Source organism: Falco naumanni, chromosome 5 (genome assembly GCF_017639655.2).
Source record: "Falco naumanni isolate bFalNau1 chromosome 5, bFalNau1.pat, whole genome shotgun sequence".
Lineage (NCBI taxonomy): Eukaryota > Metazoa > Chordata > Aves > Falconiformes > Falconidae > Falco > Falco naumanni.
Window position 1 is genome coordinate 55,229,016 of NC_054058.1, and position 14,780 is coordinate 55,243,795.

The window sequence follows — 14,780 nt, forward strand, 5'->3', positions numbered from 1 at the left end:
AACAGGTGCGCCAGGGCTGGTGGCCGCACAAACTCTAATATCAGCTCTGCTTTTTACGTTTTACGGTGAGCTACAGCAGCATAATTACAGCCTTACAGTTGTGTCGCTGAAGTTATGCTCTGCGTTTCCTTACGCGCATTTCGGCCTTCCTCCAAGGAGGCGCGGGGCGTTAACAGAACCAAGCTCGGGGCTGCCCCTTGCACCGGCGAGGTAACCGGCAGGCCGGCGGTGACCTTCGCGGCAGCCCCGCCGCGCCGCGCCAGGGTTCGTCCCTGTGCGTTACTGCCGTGAGGCTGCGTGAGCAGGCGAGGCCTCGCCCTCCCCTCAGCAGGTGCAACGCCCCCGCCCGCCGCAGGCCTCTACCACGCCGCGCGGTGTGTGGGGAGGGAGCCGGGGCGGCCGCGGCACTCCTGCCGGGGGAGCGTCCCGACGGCCTGGGCTCTCCCGCCCCCTTCCCGTGGTTGCCCCCCCCGCATCTCGCTGTGGAACGGGCCGAGCCCGGAACTCGGCGCTGCCGGCCGGCCTCGTAAGATGGAGGTGGGGGAGCCGAGCCCGGGCGGCCGGGCGGGCAGCAGTGCCGACAGCCTGGCGGAGGAGGAAGAGGACGAGGACGAGGAGGGTCCTGCCAGCGGCCGGTCCAGCCGCACCTCATCGCTGGTGAGCGGGCTGCTTACCGAACTCTACAGTGCCGTTGAGGCGGCCGCCCCCTCGGGCAACGCTCGCTCCCGCGTTCTCCGGGAGCTGCAGCAGCAGCGGCCGAGCCAGGTCAAGTACCTGCGGCTGAAAGGTACAGCGCGCCCCGCCGCCCCGCTCTGCCCTGCCCTGCCCTGCCTGCCGCCCCGCTGGGGCTGGCAGCGGCCCCTGTCACCTCGCTGTTCTCCTCAGTGCCTGCAAGGGAGTCCTGCTGGAAGGGTGTAGTCCCCTCTCTCCTGCCTCCGTGCCTGTGCGCACGTGTCTATATGTATGTATGGATGGATCCTCCTTCACGCGTTACAGCAGCCTCTGCGCGCGGCCGTGCCCCCCGGAGGCTTCCCGTGGGCAGGGAGCTGGTGCCTTCCTCGAACCAAGGGCCCCTGGGCTGCGCCCTCCCTCTGTTTTAGGTGATGAGGAGCAAAAACGGGGTCAGCTAGAGTTTCTGTGGCAGGTTGCACACGCTTTTGTGCTTCTATAAGTTCAGTGCTTTTCTTCAGTTATGGTAATGAATCAATGACCAGTTTTCCTTTTATTTTTTTTTAAGCTAAGTTCCTGTTTTCCTTAAGCTAGAAGAGATGCAATGCATACTGTCCCATAAGAGGTAGTTGGGTTTTTTCAAGTCCTTCTTAGTTCTAGAGGACTTAAACTAAACCTGACAATTGTAAAGCTTATTTGCAGGTAAGCATGTCTTCCAGGAACAAAAAAGGTGTAATAAAAAAATGTAGATATAATAGTCAGCCAATCAAAATCTAAATGATAAAGGATTCTTACTAAAGCTGAAGTAGCTACAACACTGTGTGTTTGTGAAAGAATGAGATTTTCAACTCCAAGCTGACCTGACTAGGAGGGGTGTACAAAGGCCTTTTCTCTCCTGACATTAAATCATTGTAGACAAGGGGGAAAAAAGCAAGAGGTGAATAAATGTGCCAGTTCTTCAGACCTGTGCAAACAGCTTTCTGCTTCCGTGTTTGGCTTCTTAATGAGATGGTATGCCATCTGATCTTACAGGATGTAGCTCAGGTTCTTCTGTGTGTTCTGTGGCAATCTGGGAATCAGCAAGAAATTTGTTTGGGAATATATTTTGTAGAATTTAAATGCATTAATTTTGCTACAAAGTGAATTGTTTTTACAGGGGCAGTTAACTTACATGAGCAGGAAAGAATAAAATTGAGCTCACTGCTTTTGTGGTGACTGTACAAGTCAGTAGGGATACAACTTAATTTTTTTTCTCTCAAAATCCACAGATGTAGTTTTCAGATACCTTGCCTGGTGCAAATGATTGGGAGTTCCAGCTGAGCAGCATGTGCTGAAACAGGGTAGTGTCTGTAAAATACAGGATGGTTTTACTAGTGGCTCCCCTTCCTTGGAATCATACCTTGCTCTTTACTCTCCCGTGACTGAGTGTCCTTTCAGCCTAATTTGTCCTTTTCTTTAAGTTCTCCAGAATTATTGAAGAAGTTTTGCTGTATGAGTAGAGTTTACCATCCCACTAATAGTAGCTTTCTCCTGGATGCGTAAATATTTTTCTGATTGGATCAGGTTACCAATGTATGGATTTTTTTGATTGATTGTTCTTCCAGCATCAGGGGGGCATGGTTGTACTGAAAGTGATAGGATTTGAAAACTTAGCTGCAGGGAACAGACAGGTGTTTAGATGCTGGTGGCAAGCTGTACCAGGCTATTACAGGGAAGAGCTGAAGATGCCAGCATGTGATAGGCAAAGACCCAAGCTTTCAGTGGTGGGGTGTGCCTCAGAGATCAGAACAGAGGACTCAAAAAAAAAAAAAAAAATTTAATAGACTTACGACATCTCCCCAACAACTCCCTTTTTTTCCTGGACCTGAAGCTTACTGCATGGGGGACAATAGAAACAGTAGAAGTAAGCTGAGACATTTTGGTGAGCTAAGGGGGTCTGGTGGCACTGTGACTGACCAGTGGAAATAGCTGTGGCCATGAGTGAAGCCACCCAGTTTGCATCTTAGTAGAAAGAGTTTCCCACTTAGAGCTCGTCCTGGAGTTGCATTTCTAGCTTTGCTTGCACCTTCTTGAACATATTCCTTTGTCTGTTACCATTTGTTTATTCCCCATGCACATTTTCCACAGGCAACTTCTGGAAGGTACTGTATTTAATGTTTACACACAGGCTGCACAAATGTAGGTATGTTCTGGCTACATCTGTTGTGATGTTTCCAATTTATAATGGTATAATTTTGATATAATTATAATTTGAACATTATTATGTGCAATAGGTTGAAGTACTTTGGTTTAAAAGAAAATTGAAGATTTTGGCTCAGATCCTGAAAATGTTTATAATTGGGAATTATCCAGGTTAATAGAACTTGTAATTTATAGGAAGTTTGTATATGTATATGTCCATGGGCAAAGTCCCTTTGTGTGTCAGCTACAATAAGCTGTGAATGTTTTGGCCTGTACTGAAGTTATTTTCTCTACTTATTGGCAGATGTCGGTGAACTAACAACTATAAAACAAGAACTGAATTACCGAATTACTGTTCAGTCGGCGAAGTTGCTTCGTCTTCTGAAGCAGAAAGACAGGCTTGTGCAAAAAGTCCAGAAGAACTGTGATATTGTCACAGCTTGTTTACAGGCAGTTTCCCAGAAACGATGTAAGTACTTTCCGTGTACATGTGTACTAGTGTAAGTAGTTTACTTCGTGAATGTGGGCAGTGTTTCAACTAAGCCCTCACACTTGATTTTAAGTCAAGAGGCCAGGATATGCTGTTCATTAGATAAGACTGGTTTCCGGTGATGTCAGTGGCACCTGGGAAAAGACAAAGTTCAACTTGCTCAGCGAGGTTGCCGTAGCCTCAGCCCTTACTGTGGGCTGTCTGCCAGGCTTTTTCAGCTTTAATTCACAGAAAGCCTGAGTTGAATTTTTTGGCGTACCTGCTGTGTTTAACTCTGTGCTTTCATACGGTTATAAGGGAGAAGCTGGAAATGGAAATTCTTCTTGCTGGAAACTATAGAAAGCATATGCAGTTGTTTTCCCACAGCATTGTTGGTAGTGTGTAACTCCTTTTGAGTTGATTCAAGATGAGGAGTATTAGTAAAAACAAACCTATGTCCCTCAAACCTCTTTATCAGCATCTGTGGTTTTGGGGTTTCAGAGAGGGTGCATGGGAAAGAGAAATGTTCTTTGTTCTTTTGCCTTTTCTTCCAGCACAGTGAAACCTTTTTATTTGACTTGACAAAGTTGTCATCTAAAGATAGGCTAAAGTGCTTTTGTTAGTTCTGCTAAAATGAAGCTTCGTGTAATGTTGTATGTAAAAATAAATAGAAATTAACCTTTAGAAAGGACATGTGAAAATAACCTAATGTTCCCTGTCTTATTTTTCATTAACATGCAGCGTGACAGGTACACAAATATTCAGGTACAGTAAACAAAGCATGGTCTTTTCACAAAAATGCCTGTAGGAGCTTTGAGATGCATGTAAGAATTTCATTAAAAGAATCTTAATGTAGTGGCATGTGCTAATGTAGTTTAGTTAAGGGTTTGTCTATTACCGTGAAATGTAATTTTTAAACATTTGGAAGTGTCCCTTTGTTTTACTTAAAGCTAACATGGAAGTTCTTTGCTGTCATGCACTGCGTAGGCGTATTTCTTTTACCTACTCTTCTTTCTCAGCATCAGCTTGATAACAGAGTCCTCAGTGCCATTAACACTTAAGCATATACTGTAGTCTGCTTTTAAATGGGGCTACTTGAATTTTGCATGTGTCTTGAGTGTTTAGAGGATTTGACTATAAATTTTGAAGGTCTGAGCATCCTGACCTCATTTGTTAGGTAAAAACCTATTGACTGAAAGGGATACGGAATTTCATCCTAAATATGAATGTTTACAAACTTCAGATACCATTTTGCACTTAATGGGGTGTTATGTTTAAGATGTGGTAACAACTGAGATAGCTGAAGTTCTGAAGTTTTAAAGTAATGCAGTTTATTGCCTAATATCCATGCATGTGCATGCAGGTTTTTGAATACTATTTGTAGGTTTGTGTATTACATCTCTTCAAGTGAGATTTTTGTTTTTAATTGTTAATATAGCATATTTATCTAGTGTTCATTTTCAGCTTGTATTTCTGGAAATCCAGATGTATATTCCAGGGCACCAAAAACTTAGTTAATTCTTGCTTCAAGATCTAATCCAAAGCCACTGGGATTTGTTGAATGAATCCTGGAAACTTCAGTTGCTCTGGAATAGATTGAGACTGTTTTTATTGTTCAGTGTAGATGTACTAGCACTATACAGAGAATGCAGGAGTAAGCTCTTCCTGTAGGATGTACAACTTTGAATTTCCTGGTAATCAGGCCTTTTAGGCAATATTTGATCAACAGCTGTCCAAAGGCAGGCACCACTCGTCTTCCCTCCAACCATTTATTCTTGCTTTTGTACAATTTCCTTTGTAGTAGTAGGAACCACTGTGTGGGACATAATCAAATTGGAGATGTGATCTGGTAAGACCTTTTTCCTTTTCTGTGAGTTCCCTGTTCCTAGTTTCTGCAGAGGGTGGTAGAAATGGGTGCACAGGAGAAGGTGATTGCTTAGAGTAGCTTGAGAAGTGCAGCTGCTGAGTATGTAGGTAAGTCTTAAAGTCTCAGCAAAACTGTTATGCAAACAATGGAAAGATCTATTTTATTTTCTTTTAACTTTAAAAAAAGAACAGTTAATGTGATGGAACATTAAAAAGTGCACACCTCTTCCTCCCGACCAGAATGTAAGAGAGTTTTTCTGCTCACTGAAGCCCTTGGAAACTAGATTTTCTGTAGACTGCCCTCTCATTTTTACATATTCAAATCATTATTACTAATTGTAGAAGTTTTCATTGTTCCAGATTTTTCTGATGAAAGCATGTACTTGCAGTATAATGTTATGTGCCATAAAGCTTTATAATGTGCTTTCGTGTACAGTATTAGTATTATGATATCCCGTAGAACTAAAATGTTTATCAAGTAAGTATGAAAAAATTGTTAAAATATTTTTTCTTTTAAAGTATGTTATTTATTGGCAAATTAAAATGTATTAAAGTTGCATTATCATTAATTCTAATGTTTCAAAAGAAGTGATTCTTCAACTGATTCATAGAGAATTTTATTGTATGTTTATACACTGGGAATAATTTCCTCCCATATAATGAGATCTCTATGTAGAGGTAGAACTCTAGTTTTAAATTAACCTTAGCTTCACATTCAGATGTTTGAATGCTACCTTTAAACAATCTGTGTAGGCCAATTGCAAACTAATACTGTTTCAAGAAAAGATGGAAATTCTGTTGATGCTTAATTCTCGCTTTTTCAGACCCTTGTGCATATTGCCTGACAAATTCCTTCCTAGTGGTAACTTCAGTTAGTTAGAAAATTACAGGGCTGATGAGTTTGATCCCTTATTTTCTGATGAAGTGTCTAACATGCTTTAGTCTTACTCTACAGAGTAAGAAACAGGTACTGTTTTAAAAACTGTATGCCTAAAACTGTGTGTGTTCAGTATCTGACAGTTCAGCATCTGCAAGTTTTGCAGACTGCACAGGGAGCTGTCTGGTGCTCACTCTCTGACTTGCACACGGCCCTCTGGCAGCTTTGGAAGCCCGTGTTGGGCTTGCTTGTGCTTTAGGACCACCAATACCCAGCACAGTGCCTGCAGCTTTTGAACTCCTGAGTGGATAGAGTAAATATGGAGGAACAAACTGTCGCCAGAGACAACTTCATAACTTACTGTCTTTCTCATTGTGCTGTTGACCTTTATCCCATGTAGGTGATACATGTTTTGCATACATATAGGTATTACCATAGAAAACAAAGTTGGCTGCAGAGTGAAATGCATTTTGGCCAGAAACATGAATGGCTATGGTTATGTTGAGGGTGGATAAATTGTTTTGTTGGATACATGCTAAAAGCGGTACACTGTGCTGTACTTCTAGTTTGTAAGATACACGGCTGACCAGTTTCCTTTTGGTAACACTTTTAAAACCAAAATTTAAATAAAATACTCCAGTGAAGAAAAGCAGTAAGAGAAAAATCACAGTGATGGCCTGACGGCAAACATAGCTTCTAGGCACACATTTCTCTTACTCTTGTGATTTTGACTTATTTGGAGTAACAAGATATGTTTGTTCTGTAGCATTGTGAACTATTTCAAACCCATCTTAGAAAGAAAGCAGTGCTTTATGTCCTTGATTGCATCATTTGAGAAAAGGAATTCAGTAAAAAATAAATCAAGGCTTTGCAGCTATGATTTAAAGAATGTGCAAAAGACATCTCATTCTTTTCTCTCTTCCTGTATTTTATATAGTGACAGCTTGCTTATATTGTTAAATATAATTTTGACTGATCAAAATGCAAACCAGAGGTTCCTTGAATCACAAATCTTGATTGCCTGTCATTTTAATAAAAAAAAAAAAGAATGCATGTATTATCTATATATTACTTAAAAGTAAAATCATCCAGCTCAATTGTTGCTCAGTCTGGCTGGAAGCAAGCAGGAATGCTTAAATCTGATTCAATATAGAATAAGTTGAAGTTATATTAACAGAAAGTTCATTAATATTCCCTTGTATTTTTTATGGAGAAATAATTCAGTATAAAATTTTGCATTGGTGCTGTGTAGCTATTATAGGTACATAGCACCATAACTTTAAATGGGTCTCATGCTGTGTTCAGAAAGACTTTTAGTATGCTGTGTTGTAATACTGTTTTAGAAACTACGATTAAGGATAAGTATCATTCTACCGTTATTTCAGCATTGCCTCCTGAATAGAATTCTCCAAGATAACAATAAACATTAGCTTTCTAGTTTTTCTCCTCCTGGTTTGATTGAATGCAGAGCCAGTAGAGGGAGACAGAATATTTTATTTTGTGCAGAGATAGAGATGCGTCTCTGGTTTTCATAGGTTGATGGCTTTCATATCCTTTCTTTAAACGTGGAGGGAAGTACTTTACAAATGTGGTCAGGCCATGATTGGATGAAAAGATTTAAAGTCAGTCAAACAAATGCTGTTCACAAAAGAAGTAATAGGTTCCATATGTGAAGTAGATGAAAAATGGTGACACATGGCTTCTTAATTCTAACCGAGATCATTAATTCCCACATGGTTGTGGAGGTTATTCAGAAGCTTCTGACTCAGTGAGCTGACCGTTTCGGAGTCCAGCTACAGATATTCAGAAGTTTGTTTATATACTTACTAGCAATACTTGTGATCTCTTTAACTGCATCTTAACTGGATAGACACTCAGCACAAACTGGCATCTGCACACAGATTAGTACCCTACATGGTTCCCAGGGGATGGACTGAGTTTCCTGGTAGATGTCTGGGCTATGAAGTCTCCTCAACTTCTGAGAACATGTTACTGTCTCTGTAGCATCAACTCTCCTCACAGTGTATGGAACTCACTCAGAGGAAACTGGATGAGTGCAATTTAGATATGCAGAAGTACTTCAACATCTAGATTAAACTTCTGTTTTCTGTCTCCTCGTTCCCTCCCTCCAGAGTTTCTCTTTAGCTTCCGTCCTGCCACATCTGTGTGTCCTGTCCCATTTTCTACTTTTTTCCCCCCTTCCTAACTCTTCGTTAGCTTTTCTCACTTGATCCCAGTCTTTAAATATTGCACTTCTCAGCCGTGTTCCTTTTTCCTCTTCCCTGTGTCTTGTCTACCCTGCAGTGGTAGCACTAGCTGTCAGTCAGACTACTCCCCATCTCTGAGTTTTCTTCACATTGTTCCTTGGTCTCTTTCATATGTTCTTCCTTGTTTTTTTTTCCTGCATGCACTAATTATCTGCTCACCTGTTTTCTCCATCTTTCTTCTTCCCTCTACATTTCTTAAAAAACAAAGGCAAACATTCACAAATTTTAGTTCATAGGATGAAATTTTGATTAAAGGTCTAAGAACAGCTTTAATACAGTATACTGTGAACTGTTAACACAGCTAATATTGATTTGATTGAACTTGAACTTCATGAGGTTCTTGGAGGAGGGGAAGATTTTTCAGAATGAGATCAATCAGCCATTGTAATAATCTCCCCAGAGAAGTGGTGGATTCCCCAGCATTGGCCACTTTTAAGATTCAGCTGGGCCATCTTGTCTAGACCTGCTTTTGCCAAGAAAGGTTGAACCATGTGATCCTTGAGGTCCCTTCCAACCTGGTATTCAATGATATGATTCTATGATTGTCACTCTGGATCAGATGTCTTGTAACATGGGACAAGCACTTGTGTACCTATGTAATATTCATGCAGGTCAAATCATGCATGTGGCTTACCTGCCTTTCCTCACTCACCTCCCAGTAGTTTGATGTACTGTTGCAGTTGTATAAATATGCTTGAACCTGGAACACCTCTTTTACCCTGGTTTAGTTTTTTTTCTTTCTTTATGAAGAATTGAGTTACTCAGTGAATGCTGCTACTGTGGCAATTTTGCCAACACCCTCTGCCCTCAAATCTCCATTGTTATAAATTAGGGGCCAAATTTTAAGCTTGTGTTTGCTTTTCATGTTCCTCACTTTAATGTCTGAAATATATAGAGAAGGATGTTCTGTATTAAACTTAAAAATACTAATATCTGTGCGATTTCCAGTGTTTCATTTCCAATTAAAGGAGTGAGTATCACGTACTTGCTGTGTTCATCTCCAACTCTTAATTTAGATTTCCAAGTGGATGTGAAACAGGTCATTCATTTAGAAAACCATGTCTCGTTTTCAAGGTGTTGGTCTAATACATTTTAAATTTAACTCGGTAGCTCTGATGTCTACAGCCAGATGAATCTGCTTCAGTCACTTTTTATAGCAATAACTATTTACTTATCTATTGAAAGTACATTCCTCCTTTGATGAGGTTAGAATAGGAGGTTTGCATCTTGTGGAGTCTGATTTCCTGTGAGTCATCCTCAAATGACTCAATTGGCTGCATGTTTCAGTTCAGTAGCTTTCTTGTTACCTCATCTGTATTTGTGTGCTTGATAACATTACTAGTGTGTACCCTTTGTGGGTGCTCATGAATTTGATCCTTAAAATTGATGCTTGGCTTTTTGAAATGCATACTTAAGAAATGTTGCTTGTGGCTACTTCTTGTTTTTCCTAATGAATTGTTCTTAATTTAGTTCCAGCTGATCTTTTGTCCTTTGAAGCCTTTTGGTGGGGAAAGGGAAATGGAATGGAACAGAATTGTGAGCTTGAAAATGTCATAGTCATCTGAAGGTGTTTGCTTAAGCTGTTGCCAAAGGTAGGCTGAATTTTCTTTAGGCAACTGACTAAAGAATTTGTAGCAATACGTGTGTAAATAAATAGAATATTGCTATTGAATTTTTATTGCTATTTTTGTTAAACTGTTAGTTATGCTGTGTAGAGTGAAGGCTTTCTCTGTTATTTATGGCTCAAGACGTGGAGGTAGGCTGAGGATTAGTTAACAAGGATTTTGTAGTTCATTCTGTGTCTTGTGCTGGTTTGCCGGGAGTGAGGTAATGGGACAGTTAAAAACAGAGACAACCTGTATTTAGGGATGCCGGAGCTTGGCTCAGTGGGGATGGGGGCTGAGTCCGTAAGCTGCATTGGACCACTGGGCAGCAGTTCTTTTGATCTGGATGGTTGACGTTCACCTTCCAGTCTTTTGTGTATGGACTGTGCATGAGGGAAAATGACTGTAGACATAAGTGTGGTCTTACCAGACATGTTCATTGTTATCTAGCATTATTAATAAGTTGTGTGACATCTAGTAATATTACTGGTGAGCCCTTCAGAAGAACCAACTAGAGTGGGGAATATAAAATTAGCTGCTGTTTGATTATCATATTTCACTCTGCTTCAGCCAGCTGAGGTTCTGGGAAATCTGAAAGCTTATTCCATTGCAATGGGAGCCTGGACTGAGAAGGATTACTTTCCTTTTAATATTAGGCTTGGAGGAGAAGGACTGCAAACAGCATAATTCATTGCTGTGCACTAGGTCATGAAGAAGTGTTTCAAGGAGTAGGTGTATGTCATCTTTAGTATTTGCAAATGTAAATTAGATTGTGTTTTATGGATATCTGTTAGTGGGTCTGGGAGAGAAAGAAAAGTGAGTGTTACCAAATATAATACTAGCAGTGTGGAACACTGAACAGGATGTTGATGTTTTGCAAGGGCAACAATTTCTGTTCTTAAATGCCATTGAGAGTTTACTACCATAGTATTTTATGTACTGTTGGAAGTTACCCACATGGAAAGCATTATCTGTGTGCTAAAGGCTGACAACTAATCACTAACTGAGTAATCCTGGAATGGTTTTAGGTAGTGGTTACTTTTTTCTGATGAGAATATGATCTTGGAACTGATCTTTGAGTAGTGCAGCCAGCTTGGAGACTCACGGAAGCAGTGTGAGTGGAAGCAGTTTAACAGAGCAGCAAGTCATTAAAATTGTGGTGCAGCCTGGTGCTGCTCCGTTGCCTCTCACAGGATATTCTTCTAGAGAACTATCAACTAAGTTCCCAGACTTAAAGTGTAGTTGTGCTGTTGATGGGGGGTGCACACAGAGCATGGATCTTGTAGGTAGTAAGTTTTTATATCTTTGATCACTTGATGAGCAGTAGCGTTGGTAAGCCCTTGTTGTGATTTAACCCCAGCTGGTGACTAAACACTGCGCAGCCACTCATTCACTCCCCCCACAGTTTCACAGGATGGGGGTGAGGATTGGAAGAGTAAAAGCTAGGAAACATCTGAGTTGAGATAAAGACAGTTTAATAGGTAAAGCAAAAGCCATGTGCATAAGCAAAGCAAAACATGGGCAGGCAGATGTTCAGCCATCTCCAGGAAGGCAGGGCTCCATCATGTGTAACAGGTACTTGGGAAGACAGACTCCATCACTCTGAATGTTCCCACCTTCCTCCTTCTTCCCCCAGCTTATATACTTAACATGATGTCATACGGTATGGAATATCCCTTTGACTAGTTTGAGTCATCTGTCCTGGCTGTGTTGCCTCCCAATTTCCCTGTGCCCCTCCAGCCCTCTTGCTTGTAGGGCCCAAGAAACTGAAAAGTCCTTGACCTAGTATAAATGCTACCCAGCAACAACCAAAACCATCAGCGTGTTATCAACACCATTCTTGCACCAAATCCAAACCACATCACTGCATCAGCTACTAAGAAGAAAATTTAACTCTATCCCAGCCAAAACCAGAACAGTATCTACCCCTTATTCTGTACCACTTGATGTTTTTCTGACTTGGTCGTATCTTCACTGAAAAGTTGTTCTGGTCTGTGCCACTGCAGAAAATCAGATTCAAAAGATGACAAAAACTAGTGCTTAGAACAGTATAGAGCCTGGAGTCCTCACTTTGAGGGAAATTCTGCTTTAAGGTTACAGCAACTAAAATATCTTGTTCCAGCATGAAATAAAACACCCACTCACAGAAGTCAGTTGCTTATGAAGCAAAATTCTGAAAGCTTACATTTTGAACTAAAATGCTTTGTTCAGATTTTTGACATCTCGCCCTTTTTCATTTCATGTTATGTAACGAGCCATTTTTAAGATGTTAAAATGTTTAATACTAAAAAGAGTAAAAATTATGCTTTTAGCATTTGGAAATTGTTGCCATCAAAGTTAACATTCTGCTGTGAAGGACTTTGCTCTCCACAAGCTGGTATTCTATGGCAGAGCTCTTCATTAAAGTGGTTCCAACCAGCTTTGTTACGGAGATCCTCCAGGGAACGCGCAGCCAGCTATCTCTGCAGCTCACTCCATGGCTGTTCAGCCCTGGGATTGCCAGCATTTAGGGAGCTGAGGAGCTGGCATGCATTCCTAAGCCATAGATTTTTCTTCTGCGTCTTTAGGGATTATATGAATCCTTACTTTTCCATGTCACATACTTCATACTGTGCTGCTTTGTCCCTAACTCTTTTCCATACTGTGTAACTGTAACACTGCTGCTGTTGCAAAGTGGTAGCTGACCTGGCAGGGTAAGTTTTGTGAGGCGTGTAGAGTTCTGAGTGCACTGAATTACACTTTTCACAGCTGTGCCGTGAAAAGTTGACATACTGGATAGTACTAGTTACATACAATACTTCTTGAGTATTAGAAATAGGGATTACTGTGATATATTTTTGTGTGTTTTTTTGATTACTTGCTAAATAATACTTGTATTACCTACATAATAATAATAATATTTTTTCTGAGCAAAGTGGTTCTCAAACCAGTGATATCTTATTTCTCTAGTACTGCAGTAACTTTGGAAGGTGGAATTTGATCAGCTTGAACTGAGGAGGCATGCAGTTACCCGAAGGAAGGATGCTGCTGTTTGCTGTCAACAGTCAGAACAATCTGTTCTCTGTCTACACTCCCTGTGGGTTAGTCATGACATCAGAAGTAACTGTCAGGCACCACGGTTCCCTCTGCTCATTTGCAGCTGTTCAGATGGATACCTGATCGGTGGTAAAGTTTGGTTAATCTGATAGTTCCCTGAAAAACTGGAAAAGCGATGCGTTTATTTAGTCACTCGAGAATTATTGTGGTTAAATGAGGTGCTGATTTCCACATAGGTTCTGGAAGAGTGTGAAACTGAGCTCATCCCACTCCAGCCCAGTGTGTCTGCCTGCGGCAGGGTGAGTGTTGGCTGGAGATGGAGGAGTGGAGTGCAGGGCCCAGCTGAGCAAAGGGCTCAGCCCACAGGTCTGTGTACAAAAGTGGTCATGTTCTTTGCTGTGAGGTGCTGTCAGCATCCAGGGTGTAATCTAGGAGTTCATTGCATTAAATGGGAATTTGCGATGAAACTGGCTGTATGGCCACTGCTGCCAAAGGCTGTGTGAAGGAGCGATGTGTGAGAAGTGCACCTGACTGCATTCATATTTTGCAAATCCTTTAGTCACTTCTGAACTGATGGCAGATCCTGCTACAATTCTGCAGGCAGCAAAAAGCCATGGCATCTATGGTAAACATCAGGCAATCAAGATGTAAGGATTTATTTGTGTGTATAAGCTCACAGCAGGGGTGGTTGTGTGAGCTGCCTAACTATAATACCATGTCATTGCAATCTTTAATCTTTCTCTGACAAGCTTTTGGATGTGGAAACAGCCTGAGATAAAAAGTTGTGCGATTAGATTGTACGCGTAGTCTTTCACACTTGTCTAGCTTAGCTCTGCCTCCTTTTTTTATTCTTCTGGGGATTACACTTTGGTAAAGTAACTGTGCTGTTCTTTTCCCTAATTAAATGCCTTTTTTTTTCTTTTTTTTTTTTGTTTTCTTACCATTGTGAACTTGTAGGAGGGTTAATGGGGCTTCACTGAAAATGCCCAGTGGGGTATATGGCCTTTAACACAGCATTTTATTTCCAGATATTGGTTGAGTTAGTCTTTGAAGAAAAGATATCCTGGATACTAGAGATCAAGTGGAGGATAACAGCTGCTTGGCTTAATTAGGACTAGGAATAGACTGATTTATGGAGCATCAGGCAGTAATAGCAGCTATGTTTCTGCAGCTTTGTGAGATAATCCTGCCATTTAAAAACAAGATGCTAGAGAAGTGGGCTGTGAGCTTAGTCTGTTTGGATCAATAGTCCTGCTTATAATTCTGTGCTGGAGCAGCTCTGGAGGAAATATTAAATGAGAACCTCAGATTTTAAAGTGCTCTTTTTCTTGAAGCTCTTAATAACCTAAATTTGACTTACTGAGCAGTAAGTGAATGCTCCTCACATACGCTTCAAATTTGCCAAAGAAATAAAGTCCATATTCCATCTTCATGTTACCCTATCTTTTATATTTCTCTCTTAGTAAAAGCTGGAAACCTCTTGCTGGGTTTTGCCAGCAGTGAAACAGCTTCTAAATTTAGTTCACTGTAAATTATAGTTACCTCCCTAAAATCACAGCAATGTGGTACTGATCAATATGTTTTCCCTGCCATCCATACAATACATATGGTCAAAATACAAAGCATGAACAGTTTTTGGTTCTTGTGTTGGATTAGGTATCATTGATAGCTAACAGTTTAATGTGAGGTTTCGGGGTGGGTTTTTTCAATACGTTACTGCTAATTTCTCATCTCATCGAATGGTCATTGGCAGCAAAAGCTATTGGACCTCAATCCTGAAGGAGAAATAATTATCCAGTGAGACTAAGGGA

General features: G+C 41.1%; 1 protein-coding gene across 4 annotated transcripts in view; it reads left to right on the top strand.

The window, feature by feature from the left end:
* Positions 1 to 399: 399 nt before the first annotated feature.
* The window catches only part of TBC1D30 (TBC1 domain family member 30), a 59,055-nt gene continuing 44,674 nt past the window's right edge, over positions 400 to 14,780 (top strand). Inside the window, exons 1-2 of one of the 4 annotated variants that reach the window (XM_040595147.1) lie at positions 400 to 787; positions 3,155 to 3,319. In XM_040595147.1, the coding sequence (XP_040451081.1) occupies positions 532 to 787; positions 3,155 to 3,319 (421 nt within the window). In that variant the 5' untranslated portion in view covers positions 400 to 531. The remainder of the gene's footprint in view (positions 788 to 3,154; positions 3,320 to 14,780) is intronic. The other 3 variants (XM_040595148.1, XM_040595154.1, XM_040595149.1) reach the window with 3 other exon arrangements.